The sequence below is a fragment of the Sminthopsis crassicaudata genome, chromosome 3, assembly GCF_048593235.1.
Source record: "Sminthopsis crassicaudata isolate SCR6 chromosome 3, ASM4859323v1, whole genome shotgun sequence".
Taxonomy (NCBI): domain Eukaryota; kingdom Metazoa; phylum Chordata; class Mammalia; order Dasyuromorphia; family Dasyuridae; genus Sminthopsis; species Sminthopsis crassicaudata.
The window spans coordinates 579,339,367-579,362,037 of NC_133619.1; the positions used below are offsets into that span (position 1 = coordinate 579,339,367).

General features: G+C 47.0%; 1 protein-coding gene across 1 annotated transcript in view; it reads right to left on the bottom strand.

Moving 5' to 3' along the window:
- Positions 1–21,140, bottom strand: part of INPPL1 (inositol polyphosphate phosphatase like 1) — a 36,066-nt gene extending 14,926 nt beyond the window's left edge. Inside the window, exons 1-14 of the mRNA XM_074304918.1 lie at positions 21,002–21,140; positions 19,667–20,059; positions 16,045–16,108; positions 14,998–15,142; positions 14,681–14,819; positions 14,194–14,340; positions 11,597–11,690; positions 11,335–11,424; positions 11,055–11,153; positions 10,713–10,863; positions 9,237–9,343; positions 7,646–7,748; positions 6,990–7,186; positions 1,898–2,015 (exon numbers count right to left, since the gene is read on the bottom strand). Of these exons, the coding sequence (XP_074161019.1) occupies positions 1,898–2,015; positions 6,990–7,186; positions 7,646–7,748; positions 9,237–9,343; positions 10,713–10,863; positions 11,055–11,153; positions 11,335–11,424; positions 11,597–11,690; positions 14,194–14,340; positions 14,681–14,819; positions 14,998–15,142; positions 16,045–16,108; positions 19,667–19,887 (1,675 nt within the window). The 5' untranslated portion in view covers positions 19,888–20,059; positions 21,002–21,140. The remainder of the gene's footprint in view (positions 1–1,897; positions 2,016–6,989; positions 7,187–7,645; positions 7,749–9,236; positions 9,344–10,712; positions 10,864–11,054; positions 11,154–11,334; positions 11,425–11,596; positions 11,691–14,193; positions 14,341–14,680; positions 14,820–14,997; positions 15,143–16,044; positions 16,109–19,666; positions 20,060–21,001) is intronic.
- Positions 21,141–22,671: the final 1,531 nt, after the last annotated feature.

The following is a 22,671-nucleotide window of genomic DNA, read 5'->3' on the forward strand; positions in this document are numbered from 1 at the left end:
TTCACATTCATTGTCATAAAACTTTTAAATTCCAAGTTTTTCTCACTCACTGCCTTACCATTCCTCCAAGTGGGAGGAAAAAAAGGTGAAAATATCATGTTTCAATCCACATTTAGTCTCCATAGTTCTCTCTCTGGATGTGATTGGCATTTCCCCCCCTAAGTCTATTGGAATCTCCTTGAATCACTGCATTGTTGAGAAGAGCCAAGTTCATCACAGTTGGAGATCACTTTTTCTAACCCACTCCTTTTATAGAAGAGGATCAAATTAGAGATCCCTAAACTCGGCAGCCAGATGAATCACTATATCTTTACCAGTAGGAGGTTAAAAAAAGTATTCTTGTGGACACACTGGTTCGACACTATACTTCTCCCTATGTGTCAACTGACCAGGATACACTGACAGTGATTGCCAGCATTTTTCTCCACCTAGAGAAGTCCAGACCTATCATCAAAACAAGGAAAAACTCCTGTGGAACAAAGGCAATGATTAAAAACTAGCAGCATGGTGTAGGAAAAAAAAAAAAAAGACACTAGATTTTAAGAGAGAGAATGTGAATTCAAATTCTAGCTCTGCTAGGTCAAATCATTCACCATCATTAGACCTCAGTTTCCACCTCCAAAATGAAGAGAGGGGAGTTTGTTTGCCCTAGTTCAGGGATTCTTAGCCTAGGGGTTTGAACATGAATATGGAAAAAATTGCATATGTATTTTCACTAATCTCTAACTAAAATGTAGCTTTTCCTTCAGTTATGGATTTAAAAGAAAATCACTCTGAGAATGGGTTCATAGGCTTTGTCAGTATGAAAAGAAGAATGACACAAAAAAGTTAAAAGACTCTGAAACAAATGATTTTAAGGTCCTTCCAACTCTAATCCTATGGTACTCTGACTTGGTAAAAGCTAAAGAAACCTTAACAGAGTGTCCTCTCTCCATCCCTTTGTTATACAGAACAAGAACAACCCTGAAGGGGGCAATGAACCAGCAGAAGTGACACAGCAAATCCTGCTTGTGCCAGTGAAGACAATCTACATGCAATGCTAGCCAGTCCAGGGTTCTATCGGCTACTCTTGTCAGGCAGCAGAGAAAGAATGAAAGGATGAGATAGCTAACCTTTTTCTCAATCACTAATTTTTTTTAAATAATAATAGTTTTTTCCCCAATACATGCAAAATTAGTTTTCAACATTCATCCTTGCAAAACCTTCCAAAAAAATTTCAAATTTTTCCTTCCTCCCTTCCTCCCACCTCCCCTAAACAGCAAGTAATCCAATATAGGTTAAACATGTGCAATTCTTCTGAACATATTTCCACATTTATCATGCTGCACAAGAAAAATCAGATCAAAAGGGAAAGAAAATAAGAAAATAAAAGCAAGCCAACAACAACAAAGGTAAAAATACTACGTTGTGATCCACATGCAGTCCCCACAGTCCTCTCCCTGGGTTCAGATGGTTCTCTCCATCACAAGTCTATTGGAATTGGCCTGAATCACCTTGTTGTTGAAAAGAGCCATCATAGCTCAATCACTAGTTTCTAAAATTCAAGTCAAGTTCTGGTCCTCTTCCCCTCCCCAGATAACTTTTGATTCCTGGGCAATCCTGGGACAGGAGGAGGAGGAGACAAAAAGCAGGTTGCAGGGGTCTCCCTGGGGAGGCCAGAGGTAGGAAGACCAGGGGTGGTTTGAGATGGATGAGGTTAGAGCTCCAAAGGCACAGCCTGGCTAAGAGGGCCATGCCCACAGAGGCCTATGCTTTGGAGTACCCACTGCCGCCTCCAATTCCTAGTAAGAAAGGCGCATCCCAAGAAGAAGTCAAGATCACTCAGCAAACACGGAGCAGAGCCAGACTCCACCCCCGTCCTGACTCGGGATCAGGGGCTTTTGGCCCCGTGTCTTACCCAGAGTGTTGGCGATGCCGGTCTTCACACTGGACGTACTGACGTGGCTAATGCGGTTCTCGTGCTCCGGCTTCACAAGCACAGCCACCTTGATGTTCCACAAAGACTGCATGGCGATCTGGACATGAGGAAGGGGGGAGAGAGTTACTAAGCAGCCCTGAACTTGGGGCTGCCTCCTTTCCCGACTCTGGAAGAGCCCAAGGACAGGGGACCACAAACTGAGGGCTGAAGTAGCCTCAGCCCTGCTTTACCGTGGAGACAGGGCAGGAGGATAAAAAATGAGGGCAACGTTTTTCTGTGGCCTTAACCCAGCCCTTCTGCGCATCTTTACTTTAAAAGGGAGAAAGCCGGAGAACTGGCTAGGGACATAACTGCTTCACCAAGTCCAATTCTCCCCCTGCCTCCCCTGTGCCAGTTTTTCGGCAAATGTTCTTCTCCAGTCACCCCCAAGCCCTTCCCCTTCCTTATCTCCCCCACCCCACAATATACAATTATATCAGGGTCACTCTCCTCTTGGCTTATACTCTTCCTGCCCATCTAGATGAAATCCCCCCATTTTTGAAGACTCAGTTTGAGTCCCAGATCTTTCTGGGAAACTTTCCCTGACCTGACGTCCAACTTTCTACCACACAACACAACACTTGAGAGTCAAGGGCAGAGCTGGGAAGGACCTAGAAAATAGGACATTGAATGTCAAAAGCTGAAAGGGACATTGGAACACGAAACATCGGAACCAGAAGGTATCCCAGAACACAGACTGACAAAAGCTGACGGGGAATGTGGAACACAAAACATCAGAACCAGAAGGTATCCCAGAACACAGACTGACAAAAGCTGACGGGGACTGTGGAACATGAAACATGAGAACCAGAAGGTATCCCAGAACACAGACTGACAAAAGCTGACGGGGAATGTGGAACACGAAACATGAGAACCAGAAGGTATCCCAGAACACAGACTGACAAAAGCTGACGGGGAATGTGGAACACAAAACATGAGAACCAGAAGGTATCCCAGAACACAGACTGACAAAAGCTGATGGGGAATGTGGAACACGAAACATGAGAACCAGAAGGTATCCCAGAACACAGACTGACAAAAGCTGACGGGGAATGTGAAACACGAAACATCGGAATCAGAAGGTATCCCAGAACACAGACTGACAAAAGCTGACGGGGAATGTGAAACACGAAACATCGGAATCAGAAGGTATCCCAGAACACAGACTGACAAAAGCTGACGGGGAATGTGAAACACAAAACATCAGAACCAGAAGGTATCCCAGAACACAGACTGACAAAAGCTGACGGGGAATGTGAAACACGAAACATCGGAATCAGAAGGTATCCCAGAACACAGACTGACAAAAGCTGACGGGGAATGTGGAACACAAAACATCAGAACCAGAAGGTATCCCAGAACACAGACTGACAAAAGCTGACGGGGAATGTGAAACACGAAACATCGGAATCAGAAGGTATCCCAGAACACAGACTGACAAAAGCTGACGGGGAATGTGGAACACGAAACATGAGAACCAGAAGGTATCCCAGAACACAGACTGACAAAAGCTGACGGGGAATGTGGAACACGAAACATCGGAACCAGAAGGTATCCCAGAACACAGACTGACAAAAGCTGACGGGGAATGTGAAACACGAAACATGAGAACCAGAAGGTATCCCAGAACACAGACTGACAAAAGCTGACGGGGAATGTGAAACACGAAACATGAGAACCAGAAGGTATCCCAGAACACAGACTGACAAAAGCTGAAGGGGAATGTGGAACAAAATATCAGAAACAGAATGGAGTGTTAAAACATAGAATGTTAGAGTTGGTAAAAACCTTAGGGCACAAAATATTAGATGTGGGATGAGGTTGGGGGAGTTTATAAGAGATTCTCAGAATTGAAGGTAACTTTGGAGAAAGGAACATACAAAATAGGGGCCTTAAAGATCTATTAAGTCTAAGTCCTTTTAATAGAGGAAATGAAGTCCAGGGAAAGGAAAGCCTTGCTCATGATTACAGACAGAGCCAGAACTGGCTCCCAGGTTTCCTGGCTCCCAGCCCAGGACACTTCTTATAACCCTGTTACTATGAGTCTGAACTTACATCACTATTCCTCACAGGCTGGACTTTGGTTTCTTCTGCCTGTGTTTGGCACAAAGGGTCAGACTCTGGAGCTGGGAAATTGGCCTGTTCTTCTCCATTGATCCAAACATCCCAGATGATGGACTCTGCTCACCAAGCTAGGGATACATGGTGAAGTGGGAATCCCAAAGCCCTGCTATCACAGACCCAACCCTTTCCTGGCCTGAGAGAGCTTAGGAAGTCCTTTTTCTTTTTAGAAATTAACTTCCTTCAATCAAACCCAGAAGAGTTAGACTTGATGATCCCTTAGCTCTGACATTCAGTGGTCCTATAGTTTCTACCTGTAGCTCTCTTTGAGCTACATTTCACAATGATCACAATGATAACAAGAATAACTACTATTGACATAGTGTTTTAAGGTTTGCAAGGCATCTTAAATCTTCCAGTCCTCACAACCAACCCTGGTAGGTAGGTAGGTAGGTAGTCCTATTATTTATCCCCATTTTACAGGTAAAGAAACTGAGATAAAAAAGAAGTTACTTGCTCAGCTATTAAATAAAAATCACAGCTACCTCCAATAAGTTTTCCTGGAATTTCTGTGAGTTTGCTGACCTTCACTTAGTACATACTGTCTCCATTTTAGCTGAAGAAAGGGGATTGGGAGACAGAAGGGATTCTGACACAGCTATATGGTATAGTGAATAAAGCATTGGCTCTGAAGTCAAGAAAACTAGAGTTAAATCCATGCCTTAGACTCCTATTCACTCTGAGTAAGCCTAAGCAAGCCATTTAATCTGAGCTCAGTGTCTTCATCTATAAAGTAGAGATAATAAATAAATAATAAATAGGGTTATTTTGAGGATGAACTGAAATGATAGTTGTAAAATGCTTGGCACAGTGGCTGGCACATAATAAGTGCTTAATAAATGCTTGGTTCCTTCCTTCCTTTTTTCTACATCCTGATAGAAGGTTGAGGGAAGGAAGGGGCTGCCCATTGAATTTGAGGGGTAAAAACTGATTTGGACTAATTCTAATTAAAAGGGCTGGTCTTTGAAAACATTCCTCAGTCGGTAAGACATAGAAAGACACAGGATCCCGAAATGAGAGATTATACGGGGAGGTAAAGATAAAAATTCACAGTATGACCACTAACAAGCACTTCGTTAAGAGATCTCTTTTCTACTTCTAAATCCTAAGAGAAGTTTATGGATCTGGCAATCAGGATGTCACTGAAAACCTTAGATACAGTGAGGCAGAATGAATAAAAGTTGGACCACCATAGACTACTGTGTGCAGTCAAGGGCTGAAAGCAGTGTTTGGAGTCCTGGGGATGAGTAACTCTAAAAAATGGTAAGTAAAATCAATGACTGGGCAGGTTGGTGAATGCTTTCAGACGGAAGGAAAGAAGCCAACAGGGACTCCAGAAAGAGAAGGAATGATCAAAGGAGTTAGGCCCCAAAGGGAAAAGGAAAGAACCAAGCAAGACCATAAGAGTTGAGGTTAGCCTTGAGCAAGGAAAAGGGGTGACTGCCTCCTATGAAAATGGAAGGAGAAAGGCCTGACTCAATTACAATGGAGAATAGGGATGATGAGAAAAATGTCCTCCCAACAACCATGTGGGGGTATAAAGTATAGTTTATACCCTTATTTTAAGGATAATGCGTAGGTTTAGTGATTTGTCCAAGGATACATAGTAAGGGCCTGAGACAGAACTCAAAGCAGTGCTTCTTAAAATTTTCAACTGTTCCTTGTTAGTTTTCATTAGAACAGAGAATCTCGTCCTATTCTCTGAGAAGCATAGGGAGGTGTGTATGTGGATGTCTTGTGGGAGGAAGGAAGAGAACAAATCCTGGACTTGGAATCAAGTCTGATGCTTCCTAGGTATGCTACTGTAAGCAAATTACTTCAGTGGGGACAATGCAAGCAGTCCAGCACGGCTACTGTGAAAGCTTATTAAAAAATATATTTACAAGTGTTCTATAAGTGACGAAAGGAAAGAAAGAACTTAAGTCAAATACTTTATAAATATTATTATGCCAAGAACTTTACAAATATTATCTCCTTTGATCCTCATAATTCTGGGAAGTAGATGGTATCAATATCCCAATTTTACAGGCAGTTAAGGGATTTACTCAGGGTCATTTCAGGCAGGATTTTCACCCCAGTATTCCTAACTCCAGGCCCAACTTAAATGCCTATTTGTATTAGTTCTGGTCAATGGATTTAGAGTTGGGAGCCCTGGACTTAAGTCCTAACTACCACTAACTATGTGGCTTTGGACAAGCTGGGTTTCATTTCTCTTTATTTACAAAATGAAAGGCTAGAACTGGTTCCCTGGTATCCTTGAAGTTCTAAAACTTATGATTAAGCTGAAAAACATGCTCTGTCTTCCTCAAGATAGCCTGTTTCCTCCCCACCTCCCATTCTCTTCTCTAGGTTAAACAATTCCTGTTTCTTCAATTGATCGTTCTCCTGCACAGTCCCTAGACTTCTCCCCATCCTGGTTGCTCTGGTCTGGATGAACCAAAATCCTCCCTAAATGTGGCTGCAGAATGGAAGATAAAAGGTGGAAGCTGATGATCAGTGCTATCCCCTCCCTGCTCTGGGCACCTGTGCCCAGTTATCAGAATCTATTTATTTAGCAGAACCATTGTCAAAATCTCAAACTCCCTCAGAAGCTCCAAGGCCAGGCCAGGCTCAGCCTTCTGGGCCTGTGCCAGAGAGGGGAGACCCGAGGCTGCCCTCCATCCCTCATTCTTCAGACTGCAGCAAGCAGCCAAGCCAGCTGTCTGAGCACAGGAGCAGGGGCTTCTCTCTCAGTTCTGGATCTCCCTATCTGTGCTCCAGACCTTAAGCACTGGCTGAATGAAAGGGGCCTCTGAGCCCAAAGGAAAAAAAAAAGAACCAGAAGAAGAGTCCTTGGGGAATTAAACATAACAGGAAAGACTACATCCTCCCACGGTGGCAACCCTACCATGAAGCCCTTCCGCTCCCTTACCGGACGGTAGTCGAGGTCGGTGAGATCCTTAAGGCCTCCTCGGAGGAGGTCCAGCCACTCCCGGTCACCAACCGAGTTCTCCTGGGTCCCAAACACATAGATGTCATGGGGGATGGTCACAGTGACTTCATCCAGGGTCTTCCCCAGGCCCTTCGAGGTGAACCACGAGGTTATGTTTTTTGGGGGTGGCACGCTGCCTAGGGGAGGGCAGTGGACAGGGCATCAGGAGGGTGACCAGACCCTGCTCCGTTAGCCGTGAACCTCTCAAATAACAGCAGCAATGCATAGAAGGAGGGCAACTCCAACCACCCCAGCCTTACAAATCACTTTTCTCACAACTACGATGTCATAGTAAAATTGTAATGACCTCTTCTTTACAGAGATAGGGAACGCGGAGATCAGGAGTCTTGCCAGGGTCTCTCAGCTAGTACCTGCAGTTTCTGTGACAGATCCAAGATTCAAACCCAACTGACTTAACTCTAGCAATCTTTCTATTAAGCTTTGCCAGCCTTTTCTCTGAGAATCCCAGGCCTTCCCAACTCTGGTCCCCGTTATGGTGTCCCAGCTTACAATTCCCCCAAAGCTTTCTACAACTCCTAGCCCTCTCTCCTCTCCTGTCCATTGAGAGTCTCTGCAAATCCCCAAAGGAGACAGACCCATATTCCAAGTGCCAATGAAGATGGAGATCATATCTGGCTCGTCCTGGTTGGAGTGTTTATTCTTCATTAGTTGCAGCAGCTGGCAGAATGCCTCCCGCTTCTGAGGAAGAAAAAGGAGGACAATGAGCCAGGGAGAGGCTGCTGACCCTCCCCCCCACCCCTATTAACACCTACAAAGGTATTCTGTCCCTCTGGGCTCCTTTGGAGCCAGCCCCACAATCCTACCCACCTACAAACCTCCCATCTCTCACATCCTCCTACCATGTCCAGCATCTGCTTTGGGGACAGGGCCCACCAAGGCTGCTTTTGCTGTGACCTTTTAGATGCTAGGCTCTATCTGTTCCTCACTACCTTAAGAGACAGGGTGATGTTGGGTGGTATAAGATCCCTAGGCTTGGAGTCAAAAGACAGGCTCCAATACCAACTCTAGAACTTACTAGCTGACTGACTCAGGGGCAATTTCTTCTTCCTGCTAAGCTTGTTTCCTACTATTTAAAAATAATAAAAACAATAATACTTAAATTCCCAATCCTCCATGAATCAGTTGAAAGAACCAGGGGAAGTTTAGTTTGAAGAAAAGAAGTTGTCCAGGAGAACAAGAATAGGGACTGGGGGCAGAAGCTACAGAGGATTAGAGAGTAGCTTTGCCCAAGGAAAAATTCCCCAGCAATATGAGCTGTCATGAATAGGCTGCCTATAAAAGTTGTGAATTTTCTTCACTGAAAAAGCAGAAGTTGAATAAATCTTCCTAAGTGACCTTAGAATTCTTACATCTCATTAGAAGCACAGAGAGATGCTGTTTAGGTATAACTGAGGTTAAACCTCTGACATCCCCCTCAATTCTGGGAGTCTGTGAAAGTGATTTTTAAATTCTATGTAATGGAAAAAGCATTAGGGAGGGAAGAAGCATTTATTAAGCACCTACTAAGTGCCAGACATCGTGCTAGGCACTTTATCAATATTGTTTCATTTGATCCTCACAACAACCCAAAGGTAGGTGCATTTATTATCCCCACTTTACAGCTGAGAAAATTGAGACAGGCAGGGGTGATGGGACTTACATAGGGTCACATAATAAGTATCTCTCTCTTGGATGTGAACTCAGGTCTTCCTGACTCCAAGCCCAGCACTCTATCCACTGCACTATCAACTGCTTCATAAGAGCAGAAAGGCTCCTGCCTGAAAGTTGTCCATCAAGGGATGGATTTTTTTTTTAATCATAGCAATTTATGAATCCTGTCTGATTCTTCCTGACTCAACTAACTTCCCTGGACTTGACCTCTTTTCTCCTTAAACTTATGGCTTCTGCCTGACCCTTTAAATCTAAAAAGACGAGTATTGTGTAGTGGAATATTGAATTCACCTCCCCCTGGGAGTCCTAGTTCCCTCTTCTATGGGATCGTTAGGGTCTCAGCTGATTTTTAGCTTTTTCTTTCTTTCCTTTGTAGAGCGGGATCCCAAACCCTGGTCCCACATGATCTAACCTTTCTTGGTTCCATTATCACTTTCCTCCCTGTTATTCCTTCTGGGCAGGCTGTACCATCTCCTTAACCCCATTCTCACCCTCCTCCAATCCCCTATATCTTACCCTGGCACTGACAAAGATGAAGTCCTTCCGTTGGGTCCTCTCTTTCTCCTTCTCAAACACAATGCCCAACTTATTCTGGACCCTCTGGGACTTGATGAGTTGTCGGACTAAGGGTGGGGAAGGGACCCCAAGAGAAAAGGCCGAGTCACATACACATATCCAAAGACTACTGTGCCCTGTTTGCCAAGCACAACAAGCTCTACTGTCTACCCAACACCCCCCCAGTGCCATCCCCAGCACTTGCCCCAGTGTGTGTCATCTCTTCTTAGGCTCACTCTTGGACATGGAAGACCATGGTCCCCCACTCTGTGACTATTCTCTGTTCCTTGCCCCGGTCCCACCCCCAGGTTCATGAAGAGAACGATAAAGTATGGCAGGGATTCTCCAGCTTCGTGGTCACCCACAGGTCCACTTTGCTGCAGGCACGGGATAAATAACGTTCTCAGTCTCAGTCTCTTCAACTTCCACTCAGGAGAGATGCCCCCAGTGCTTTATCCCTAGCTTTAACTTCTCCTCTGTTCCTCAAACCATCAGCTCAAAGCAAGAGTTAGCAAACTACCCCCTGAGAACCTGTCACAGTGACCTGCCTAGGACCTACCTAATAAGTATCAGAGATAGAATCTGAATATTCCAGAATCTAAGCCTTAAATAATAATAAATACATATATAAAATAAATAAAATCTCTAAAAATCTTTCCCAAACTACCGTAATAATCCTATTTATCCAAATATCTATTCATACTCAAAATACTTCAGCAAAATTCAAACTTCCCTACAGGATATTTGATGCCTTCAACAATCTTTTCATCTCTATTTCATATTATTCCAGGCAAACTAGACTTGACTTTGCCCAAAAAATTACTTCTTTTGCTCACCTCATGTCTATGCCTTTCTTCACCGGTCTTTGTGCTTAGAAATAGTCTCCCTCTCCTGCTTCACAAGCTATATTCTCACCCAAACTTTAAAACCACGTTCTACTGCTTTGCCTGTACTATCCTGATGCATTTATCATGCACTATCAATCAATAACTTACAGATAAGCAAGGGTAATTTATTAACTTACTGTGTGCCAGGCCTTGTGCTAAGTATTGGGGATAAAAAAAGAAGCAAAAAACAGCCCTCAAGGAGCCCACAATATCCCCCACAAGGTGGGAGAGGTAGTATGCAACCAAAATATTAAAACTTGCAATAAATAAGAAATTATTAACAAAGACAAGGCTAGAATTAAGGAGTTGGGAAAAGGTTCCTATAAAGTATGAATTTTAACTGGAAACTTAAATGATGCCAGGGAGGTCAGTTACATTGAATATAATAGCCATTTTATTTGAGTCTTAGTCCTTTGACTAAACTTTGTCCTTTCCTAGCATTTTCAGCTGGTCCAGCTGGTCTATCAGGCCAAGCCTTCCTGAGATTTTTCTGCCCTGTGGGGCCCTCCCCTGCCTCTTTCTACCCTCTCTCCCTGACCCTAGAACTCACTTCGGTCATGTGTGAACGTGGTCCAGTCCTCCTGCGAGTCCCGCTGCCTTCGGAGCAACACAAGCCGCCCATCCTCCACATCAACACTCAACGTGAACTTCTGAGACTTCCCAATCTTGGTAAGGTCACTCAAAGTCACATCCAGTTTTACCTGAAACCAGTGAGACCAAGGCTGAAGGTATACTGTATACCTAGGTGACAGCTGTCCCATATTGAGAGGTACCCTCCTCCAGCTCAACATGACCCAGGATGTCTTTCACCTTAACAGACTCGGAACCCTCTCAGATTACCCCAAGGGGGCCAAACCCACCCTCCCATTCTTCCTTTTGCCTTGGTCCCCACCTCAAAGGCCTGCACAGGGATGCTCTTAGCTTTCCGAGTGGACGGTTGCAGGGGGGTCGGGGGTGCTGTAGAGCTCATATCTTGCAGGGCTTTCAAGGCCTGTGGAAAGAGATGTGGGTCAAAGTCAGGATCAATTTTGGAGTCGCAATCAAAGTTGAAGTTATCACGTCAGATGTAAGGGCTAGGTTATAAATCTGGAATGAAGGTCTTTGGGTTACTGGTCATGGGGATTAAGATTTAAGGTTGAGGGTTAGGTCAAAGATCAAGGAAGCCAGATCACCTTCCTCTGGATGCCAGACAAGAAGTCCTTTAGCACCGACAGCTTGAGGACCAGATTCTCCAGCTCTTGCTCTCCTGTCTGGGTGGAGCTCTGCAGATAGAAGACAGGAAGGGTCTCTGAGGAGTCAATGAAGGTCCAGACCCACCCTCACCTCCCCAGAAGTGGAAGAGCCCAGGACTCATACCTTCCTGACCCCTCTCCAGGTCCCTAGATCTATTACCAGTATCCTGACTCCAGGAAGCCTTCCAAGCCCCAGACCCACCTGTTGCTGAAGAAGCCGGGTCACCATAGGTGAGCTCTGCTGGTCAAACACTTTAGAAAGAATCTCAAGGCCAGATAGTACTTTGTCTACCTCACTGGGCCCAGCGATAAGAGGGAAGGAGAAGAGAGAAAAAAGTTTATTAAGAAAATTATGTGATATTATATTTAATTTATACTTTAACATATGTAACATGTATTGGTCAACCTGCCATCTGGGGGAACGGGTGGGGGGAAGAAGGGGGAAAATTGAAACAAAAGGTTTGGCAATTGTCAATGCTGCAAAATTGGGCAGCTAGGTGGCGCAGTGGATAGAGCACCAGCCCTGAATTCAGGAGGACCCGAGTTCAAATCTAGTCTGAGACACTTAACACTTCCTAGCTGTGTGACCCTGAGCAAGTCACTTAACCCCAGCCTCAGAAAATAAATTAATAATAATAATAATAATAGTCAATGCTGTAAAATTACCCATGCATATATCTTGTAAATAAAAAACTATAACAAAAAAAAAAAGAAAGAAAATTATATGAGAAAATCATAGAATCTCTGAAGCAGAAGAGCCTGCAGAGGGTATGTAATTATAAAAGCATTGATCATAGAGGTCACCAACTTCAACTTCATTTTACAGTTGATAAAGTTAAAGCCAAATGAGCTTAACTGATTTGTCCAGGGTCACATAGTGGGTTAATATTGGAGATAGGATTTGAATGCAGTCTACCTGATTCAAGTGCAGCCTTACTACCTGAAAAGAAATCACTGCAATAGAAAGAATCCACCACACACCTAAATAGAAAGCCTCCTCTTTAACACTAGAAGTAGTCATCTAATCTTGCCTTGAAAACCTTCCATAATAAGAAGCTCACTCTCTTCTAAAATAGTCCATCCCACTTAGAGGGAGGCTAATTGTTGTGAAATGTTGCCTGACATTCCACAGGCTTTCATGAAGCAACCAGTGTGTCCCAAGCCTTGTGCTAGACAATAAAGATCAAGATCAAATCAAAATGAAAAAAACAAAAATGAATCAGACCTGTACTATGCTCAAAGACATTTTACTGGCCAGGGGTGGGGAGAAGACAGAGGAATGCATGTTCACAGATAAGGATATATAAGAAACCATCCAAATAAATACAAACTAACTAGGGGTTAAACACTGACAAATGCGAGAGTCATTACAGGCTTATGGAAAAGAATTAATTCTTAAAATAATCCTTGAAAAGGGCAGGGGGCTCCAAGAGGTACAGGTAAGGAAGATGCTCTAGATATGAGGAACCATTTGTGCAAACCTGAAAATGATGGACCATCAGGAATGGCAAGCAGCAGGCCACTTTGATTAAAACAGATTATGGAAGATTCTAAATGTCAGACTGAGAATTTTGTATTTTATTTTATAGACAATAAGATGCCAAAGAGGGGAGTCTTGTGGTCAGACCAATGTTTTTCAGGACTATCAATCTGATATTTGCATGGAGGATGAACTGGAGGGAAAAAAATGGGAGCAGGAAATGCATTAGAACATTATTGTTCTATTGTTCTAATGTCCAGGTGTGTGATAAAATTTAAATTTGGTTTGAGGCTTTGTGTGTGAGCATGGACAAAAGGGGATGGGTGTGAAAGGTATTGGAGAAGTTGGATCAATAAGAAAATCTGAAGAAAAAAAAATTAATAAATTTTAAATAAATTTTAAAAAAAGGAAGATCTGGCAACTAATTAGATATGAGGGAGGGGGGCTGGAACGGCAAGAGAGTTGCACAGTTGCAATGATAATAACCTCAGCAGAAATCAGAAGTTACAAAGAAGAGTTTGAGGGGAAATATAAGTGAAGATGACTCAGAGGCATGTCTAGGATGCTCCCTTCTCTGCTTCTCCTCAGAGAAAACAAAACCAAAAACATTTACAAAGCACCTACTATGTGCAAGGTACTATGCTAAGTCCTGGGAATACAACAAGAGGCAAAAGATAATCTTTGCCTTCAAACAACCCCCAATCAGATAACTTCCTTTAGAGCCCAGCTCATGTGTCAACTTCTCTGAGGAAACCTTTCTGAAACATTCCTTGGGGTCTATTAGAGAGCCAATGATTAAATTTTCAGTATGAACACTTGCACCTCTGGAAACTGAGGCTTAGTTTTTCTTCTGTAGATTGTCTAGAAATGTTATTAATGCTGATTACACTTATGTATGTAATATGGACATCACACAACCCCCCTCAACCAACATGCATCAACACAGCCCAAGACAGCCCTTCTCTTAACCCTTCTCCCCAAAATTACTTTGTCTACACTTTATATTTCTTATTGCATCCTCACTCCAGGAGGGAAGAGTCACTTTCCATTTTGTCTCAATGTCCATAACACTGGGTTTGAAAGTAAAAAGTGCTTAACAAAGGTTTGCTGAACTCAAAAAAAAACCTAGAATCTGCCTCCGACACTCCTCCATCACTCTTCTTGGTCCTGCTATCTCACACTCAGCAGAATTAGCCCAATCCCCAGTCCCCAGGACAATTCTAACTATCCTCTGGCCCATAGCAAAAGGTATACACGTTACAGATGAGGAGGTGATTATTGGAGCAGGCAGGCTTGGGAAGTCCAAGGTGAAGGATTACCTGTGTAGCCTTCGGCAAGAAGTGACCAGGGTTCGGGTTAGGTGGGGAAGGCTGCTGGCCCCTCCTCGAACAGCCTCCAGGTCCAGCCCATAGCTGCCTTTCAGGTACTCGTGAGAGACTGTGACAGTACTCAACCCATTGGGGGCACTGGAAAGGATAGAAGAGAGAAGGTCCTTGGCTATGGCCCCCCATCTCCTGCCCCAAGTTCTGGGGTGGCAAAGTGGGGAGTGCTTGGGTCAATGGCAGCAACTTCAAGCCAGGCTTCTGGGGAGAGTCTCACCTCTGGGAAGGGGAGCAGATGGGAAGAGCAACGGGTCTCCCATCTCCAAGGCTAGAGATAGGGAGGTATCTTTTTGTGAGTGGTGAGGGAATCTGTTATTTCTGGTTTGGGACAGACTCACATCTGTATGTGTTTGAAGTGGGATGGGAAGAGTTTACTTCTCTGTGAAGAAAGTTGTTTTTTTCTAAGGAGAGAGGCAAGGCTTACCTCTCTGTTGCAGGAGTAGTGGGGGACTCCAGACTTGGTGGGGGACTACTGGGCCTGGCCACACTGCTGATGCTACTGCTGGCAGAGAAGCTGGTAGAGCCAGAGCGAGGAGGCAGCGGGGGCTTTTCATCTTCCCCATCTGGAAAAAAACCCAGCAGAGCTGTCTGTGGCGACAGTGGCCTGACCCCCAGCTCCAATCCAACCCCTGAGGCCTCTGTCCCTACGCTATCACCCTAAAAGGTAGAGAGGAGGGAGGGGGTAAAAAAGGGAGTAGTAACTCAGAGACCAAGGGGATGAGTTAAGGGGCCAGGACTTACCTGAGTAGTCTCGCTCATCTGGGACCTCAGCCTCCCGCTCCACAGGCAGCAACAGGGCACAAACCAGACCCTGGTTGGGTTGTGCATAGAGGTCAATGAGCTCACCCAGTGTCTGAAACCGCCGTACAGGAATGCCCTGGGATGACTGTGGGGAAAGGCAAGGGGTAAGAGAGGAGTCAGTCCTGGGAAAGGGGGCTGGGCAAGAGAGAAAAAGAGGCTTATGCGGCTAGCACGTAGCAGGATCTTAATAAATACTTGTTGAAAGAATTGTTAGAGCATCTCTGAGCTGGAAGGGACCTCAGAGGGCATCTAGAGCACAGATTTAGAGCTGGAAGGGACCTCAGAGGGCATCTAGAGCACAGATTTAGAGCTGGGAGGGACCTCAGAGGGCATCTAGAGCACAGATTTAGAGCTGGGAGGGACCTCAGAGGGCATCTAGAGCACAGATTCAGAGCTGGGAGGGACCTCAGAGGGCATCTAGAGCACAGATTCAGAGCTGGGAGGGACCTCAGAGGGCATCTAGAGCACAGATTTAGAGCTGGAAGGGACCTCAGAGGGCATCTAGAGCACAGATTTAGAGGTGGAAGGGACCTCAGAGGGCATCTAGAGCACAGATTTAGAGGTGGAAGGGATCTCAGAGGGCATCTAGAGCACAGATTTAGAGCTGGAAGGGATCTCAGAGGGCATCTAGAGCACAGATTTAGAGCTGGAAGGGATCTCAGAGGGCATCTAGAGCACAGATTTAGAGCTGGAAGGGACCTCAGAGGGCATCTAGAGCACAGATTTAGAGCTGGAAGGGACCTCAGAGGGCATCTAGAGCACAGATTTAGAGCTGGAAGGGACCTCAGAGGGCATCTAGAGCACAGATTTGGAGATGGAAGGGACCTCAGAGACTCATGATCATGAGTCCAACCCCTTTACTTTATAGATGAGAAAACAGAAGCCCAGAGAAGTTAAATGATTCACCTAAAGAAACACAGCTTGTCTAAGGAAGATGTGAATCTGGGGCCAGACTGGGGAAAGAAAGAATTGGCCAGAATCTCCCACCTGCACTGCCAGGAAGTCCTCTCCATCAGGTAGGATTCGGTAGGTATGGACATGTTTCTGGTACCTGTGAAGGATGAATAGGATTAGGCCTCCAGTCTGAACTGGTATACCCAATCCCCAGCTGCCATTCTCCACCCCCTCAAAAAAAAAAAAAAAAAAAATACAAATGAAAGACCAAAATAAACTTCCGACTCAGCCCCTTAGATGTTAGCACAGTAGGGAGGAGTCCAGGCTAGGTGCAGGCAGCATGCCCTGTTTGTGCTGCCCCAGGCAACCAGCAGGGCCTTTGTCAGCTTCCCAGCTGTCTAAACACTCTCCTACCATCATCTTACCCTCCCCATTTCCCCACCCCCAACCAGGTAAGCTGCAGGACAGTCCCAGAAAATGATACCTTGTGTGTACACATATACATATGTCTATGTGTTTGCCTGTGTACATATTTGTATGTATACATAGACATATAAATATATATATGTGTCTATGTAGGATATATACATGTGCATATATACATACTGTTTTTGTGTGTGTCTGGCTAACAGGTATATTCTTTTAAACTTGTCCAGACAGGTTTGGGAGGGGGGTGGGTAGAGAAAGAATTTTGTCTTGAAGGCTATGGGCTAGCTGAGGCTGAGGAGGTGGGACTGACAGGGGCAGAAGGTGCTGGGTGGGCACTGACAGACACAGAGCAACAGCTGAGCAGAAAGAAAGGACAGCTGTCATCCCAGTAGCTCTTGCTGGCAACATAAAGAGTCAGATCTGGACTGGATGACTATGGAGCAGGGGGAGGGTCGGATGGTGAAGGGGGAAGTAAGCGGTTCCTATAACATAGATCACAGGATTCCAAGTTATAAGGGATCAACTCACCCAATTCCTTTATTTTACCACAGAAGAATATAAGGCCCACAGCGTACATGCAACTTGCTGAATGGGGTCACAGAGTAACAGAACTGGGATTAGAACTCAGCCTCCCTGCCTTTTCTAAAGCCAGAGACCACCCCCTCCTCCTCCACCTTAGAAATCATTTTGTATACTTGTGGGGAAAAGCACTGATAACCCCGTTTGCTAGACATCAATGGTCCTGGTAAGTCCTCTTTAGAATGAGCAAATCGGGCTGTACTTTTACACAAATGTGTACATGTAACTGCATGAATGTGTGGCTGTCTGCATGTGTCAATATGCCTAAATAAAGTAATATACACAAAGGATTGGTCAAGTCCATCCTGAATGCGTATGTTTATATCTCTGGGTCTGTGTGTCCACTTATGGCCACGTATGGACTATATGTCTGTAGGGGTGGCTGTATGTGTGAAAGTAGGTCTGCAAACTCACACATGGCAAGAAGCCTAATACTTCTCATTCCTATGACACTTAAAGATAGCCATCAGAGTTTTCATAGTGCTTTCCTCACCAAAAACCCTTTCGGGGCATCTAAGTGAAGTTATTCCCATTTTATAGATGAGGAAATTAAGATTCAGGGAGGTAAGCTGATAGGCCTAAGTTCACATAAAGAGCCTCACATTCAGGTTTGTGAATTCCAGGTCCACTGGCCTTTCTACCACACCCAGACTAAAGGTGTCTGTGTAAGAAGGGTTGGAGAACTATCAGACTACTTTTTTTTTTTTTTTTTCCAAAAACACTTTCCATCTCAGGACACAGGCAGAGTGGATAATCCCAGACATCCCAGGCTCCATTCCAGAATAGGAACAAGGATATTGAAGTTTCCATGCAGACAGAACAACACTGAGGCACTCTCTGGGCTTCTCTGGCTCCTTGGTCCTAGCCAAAAACAAGTCTAGCCTTATCCACCCCCAATCACAGCTGTCCCCCACTCCCAATCAGCAGCTGACCTGCCAGCCCCTAAGCCCCCACAACCAGGGACCTTGCAGGGGAGAGGAGGAATTATATTCATTCCCCTATCCTACTCCCTAACTATATATATTGGGGAGGAGGGTGGAAAGGTCACTTTTCCTCCCAGGATCCACGCTATTTAGACAGCTGATCCAATAAGGTCCCGGGTTCTCTAGTCCACACTGCGCCCTACCCCACCCTCTTCAGCAGAGGGTAACAGGCAGTGGAAGAGGGAAGTGATGTCTAGGTGGGGAGTCACGGAGTTTATAGGAGAGAAGGAAGAGACAGAGGAATGCAGCAGGAGCATATACTAGGGGACAGTGTGTGCATAAAAGGGAAAGAGGAAAAGCAGTAAGGATGGGAGAATAAGGGGAAAAGAAACAGCAGAAAATAAACTAGGGAATAGATGGGACAGTGTAGGGGGAGGAGAGGGGATGAAGCAGGGAATCAGACACTGCAAGTAGAAGTAAGAGCAGGTTTAAAAAAATAGAGAGCTCACCATAAGGACCCAGGGAAAACACTCGTTTTTTAAGGCTGACATTCAAGGCTTGGGAATGAGGGGAAACACATAAGAGACAATGAAAGGTCAGGTCTTTCAAGCCTCCACGGAGGTTCCCCAGAGATTAAAGTTGAGGCGGGGAGAGGGAGTGGGAGAGGACTCAGCCAGCTTCCTCAGATTCCCCAAACTATATGCTCAAAGCCTTAAATCTGGAGCATGGTGCCCACATTAACCCAAAGCCCAGCCCAGAAACCGAGGAGGCCGCACCAAGCCTGGGATTCAGAGCCTGACCATCACCCTAAATAGAAAAGGCACTAGGGAAGATGTGGCAAAGGAGCCAGAGGCTTTAAAAAAAAAAAAAAGTGGTAGCCAAGCGCTCACAGGAAAAGAAAGTGCTCTTCTTTCTTGGTTCTCCCCCTCTCCCTCACACACAAGCACACTCACAAATGAAAATCTCGCACACCCCATTGTATACCTTCACCCCCATTCCTCCTTGCGTCTAACTCACTCGGACGCACGAACACGCACCCTCCCGCACCCTCCAACGGGGATCTCCCGGAGCTCTCTCCCCACTGTAAACAAGCCGAATCCTCCCCAGCCCGCCTCACACACAGAGGGAAGGGGAAGGAGGAGGAAGGGCAGAGGGAGTATGGCTTCGCAGGAACTTGGGGGGCTGGGATGAAGTCCAAGCAGCTGCCGGGTCCTTGTAAGGGAAGAAAGGGAGGGACATCCCGGGGTCAGGCCCAGCTCAGTGCACGCAATGACCGACCTCGACAGAATTAACGGGCTCAGAGGCATTCCAGAACCAGGCCCACTCAAGTGTCGCTATCCCTGGCCCCCGGCCGGCACACTTGGGACACTCCTACTCCGAGGCCTCAGCGAGTAGGACCCGCACACACTCTCTTTCAAACGCACCGGACTCCCAGAGGATCACGCTGCCCCTACCGCCGGCCCTTCTCGGCCGAGCTCTGAGCACCACCCGATCCCCACACGCACCGACAATGCCCGGGCGGTCCCACAGGCCCGCTGCACCCCCGGGACCCCGACGCCCCACAGCAGCCAGAGACCACAAACTCTTTCATACCCAGGTACTGGCGCCCAGACACCGGAGCGCAGAATGCCTCGGCGACCTCGACTGCCAACACCCCCCCGATTCTCCAACTCCGAGTCCCCGAGCTCCGCTCTCCTCCCCCCTTCCACAGACCCAGGCCGCGCACCTGGGACCTCCCCACCGGAGCGGGACAGATCCCCTTCCCGGGCGCTGGTCCTACTCACAGCACGCAGAGGGCGAAGGCTCCGGGCACGCTCTCGCTGTCTCTCACCAGGAAGCTGCCGTCCCGGCCCGCCCGAGCCAGCAGTTCCTCGGCCGCAGCGCGGCTCAGGTCGCGGTGGTACCAGGCGGGGGCCGGGTTGCCCAGGGCGGCCCCGGGCCCCAGCCCCGCCCCGCCGCCCCCGCCCCCGCCGGGCCCCCCGGGGCTCGGGCCCCCGCACGCCATGGGCCCAGCGGCCCGCCGGGCCGGGCAGGGCGGTCACCGAGGCCGGAGAAGAGGCGCCATGGCAGGGGCCTGGGGCGGAGGAAGGGGAGCCGGGACTCCTGGCTCCGTGTCGGGGCTGGCGGCGGCTCCGGAGTCTCCCGCTCGGCTCCTTCCTCTCCCTGGCTCAAGTCTGCTACTTGGAAGAGAAAGAAAAGTTTGTTCAGAGGCCGAGGGGGGAGGGGAGCGAGGAGCGGCGAGGGGGAGGGGACTTGGACGAGTCTGGAGGGAGGAGCTGCGGGTGCCCCCGCCCCCGGCGCCCGGAGAACCCCCGGGGCTCCCCCCATAAGCTCACCGACCCTGTACCTCCCACTTCAGATCCCCAAGGGCCCTCCAAGATCCCCGGAGTACTGCCCCATGACTCCTAAATACTGTTCAGAAGCCACAAAAGACTCCGTCAGAGTTCCCCAATGCCTATCAGAAATCTCCCAAGATCGCCAAATTCTGCCAATGAGCCCCCTAAAAACAGTCCCAGAGGTCCACACCCCCTCGATACAACCATTGGAGTCCCCAAAGCCCCTACAAATCACCCCAAACATCCCCGAAGTCCCCCCAAACCTCCACTCCCAGGTCCTGTGTCTCAGTCCCCAAACCCGCTCCCAACTTTCTGCCTCAAAAGAGCCCACAAACATTGCGAGGACTAAACGTTGTTCAAGGACTTTCTCAACACATCCGGGAGCCTCCCCAAGTCTCCAAAATCGCCTGAGCACCAAACACTCTTTACCATTAACCAAAACACAGGAGTCCCGTCCATGAGCCCCTGACATCCCCCGGGATACAGCCTGACCTCCCCAACACTCCCAGGAAACACAGCAGTCCCGAAGAGACACAGCGCGGCTTCCTCTCCAAGTCCCCACAGCCCTCCAGAGACCGGCGTCTCCCCTCCCCCCAACTTTCCAGGGTCTCTTCCGCCGCCACCCGGAGCCCCCGAGGCCTCTGCCGGGCTGGGAAAGGGGCCCCGGTCTCAGATACACTTCGGGGAAACTCCTTCCTCTTCCCGAAAAAGGCAAAAGTCTCCTAGGGCCAATCCCACTCTCCCTGGGAGGGCCTGCCTGGGCTCAGGGAGCACTTGGCCCACCTGGGAATACACTCAGGCACCCTCTTCCCCCGGCAACGCAGGGTCAGGCCAGGTTGCCAGTCGGCTTAAGACGGTCAGCCTCCCCTCAATCGGTCCGCAAGCCCTCCTCCGCCCCGGGTCCCAGACCCGCAGCCTTCCGACCCGCCCCTCTGCTGCCTCTCCCCGCCTCCTGCTTCCCTCCGCCTCCTTGTAGATTCAGCCCGGAGCCCGGGAAATCTAGCCTTCCGTATCAGTCAGCCGCCCTCCTCCATGCTCCCCTTCTCACTCCATCTTTCCCCACTTCCCCCATCTCTGCTCAACCCTCTTCTGCCGCCTTTCCCCATCTAGTCCCATCCTGTCCCAGCTCCCTTCGTCGCCCCTAGTCTCCCTACCTTCTTTACCCCTCCCTATTTCTCCCATCCTGTCCTCTCCATGGTCGAATTCTTTGTCCCCAGCCCCCACCCCCCCATCCATTCCTCTGTTTTCTGGATCCAAGACACAGGGCCAGGGAAGTTGCGGGCAGATCTGGGCCAAAAATGTATTGCCCGAGGCCCAGTCTAGGGGTGGTAACTTCCTGGCCCGCCCCCCTGGACTTCTCGTTGGGCTGGATGAAAGCGGGGAGTCTAGCAGCCATCCCAGCTCTCTTCTCCACCCACACACACCTTTGTGTGTCCTAGAGCAAAAGGGGATCGCGCTACTTAGCAAAATCTGCCCTACTTTTAAACTACTGGTCTCCAACCCCTCACCACCCTCACTTTGTTTTCCCAGGACTTTGCTTGGAAATTAAGAAACTGGGCATTAGGGCTACACTGCTGGGCCAGGACTTATAAATGCTCAACTGAGGGAGTGTTTTAGGAGTCGGAGATGCTAATACTTGGATAACTTCCTCCCTCTTCATTTCCTCATGTAGTAAATGAGGAGATTGGATTAAATCAGTGTTTTTCTAAGTGCGATTAGAGAACCCAGAGCCTCTTTCGAGAAATCTTCCTGATCAAAACGATTTTCATAATACTGTGATACTACTAAAATTCTCCCTTTTCCAACTACATTATGTGGGACCGAATTTTCTTCACATAGTTCAACAAATTCATTGTACAGAAGGAAAATCCAACAGTGTTCTATAAAGTCAGAGCTTAAAAGAGATTTGCAATAACATGCAAAATAATTTCGGGGGACCATATTTTTCATTAAAGTGCTCTTTTTGTTAACACAAATAGATGTGACTTAACTAGATTAGCAAACATTTTAAAAGTTTTTGTTTTAATTTCTAATATGGTAAATATCAAGCTATAAGCTGTCAAACTCTTGAAAATAAATGACTAAAGAGCCAGAGGAGTTATGCACCAACTGCTATCTCTGAAAATACCAGAGCTCATAGAGGTTATACACCAACTGTTAACTCTGAAAAATAACCAAAGAGCACCAGAGGTTATTACACCAACTGTCAACAGTGTCCAGAGCCACAGAAGTTATAGGAAAGCTTTAAACCAACTGTTAATTCTGAAAAATATAATAAAATCAAAGAGCTCATAGCAGTTATAGGCAAAATGTTTTGCTGAATTCCTTTGGAGGAGGGAAACTAGACAAGGATGCCCCTATCTGTTCTAGGACCAAGGAGACCCAAGCAAGGCATTACCACTAAAGCCTTGATTAATTGTAATTAGACAAGAATCAAGTCTTAAGATGTCCTT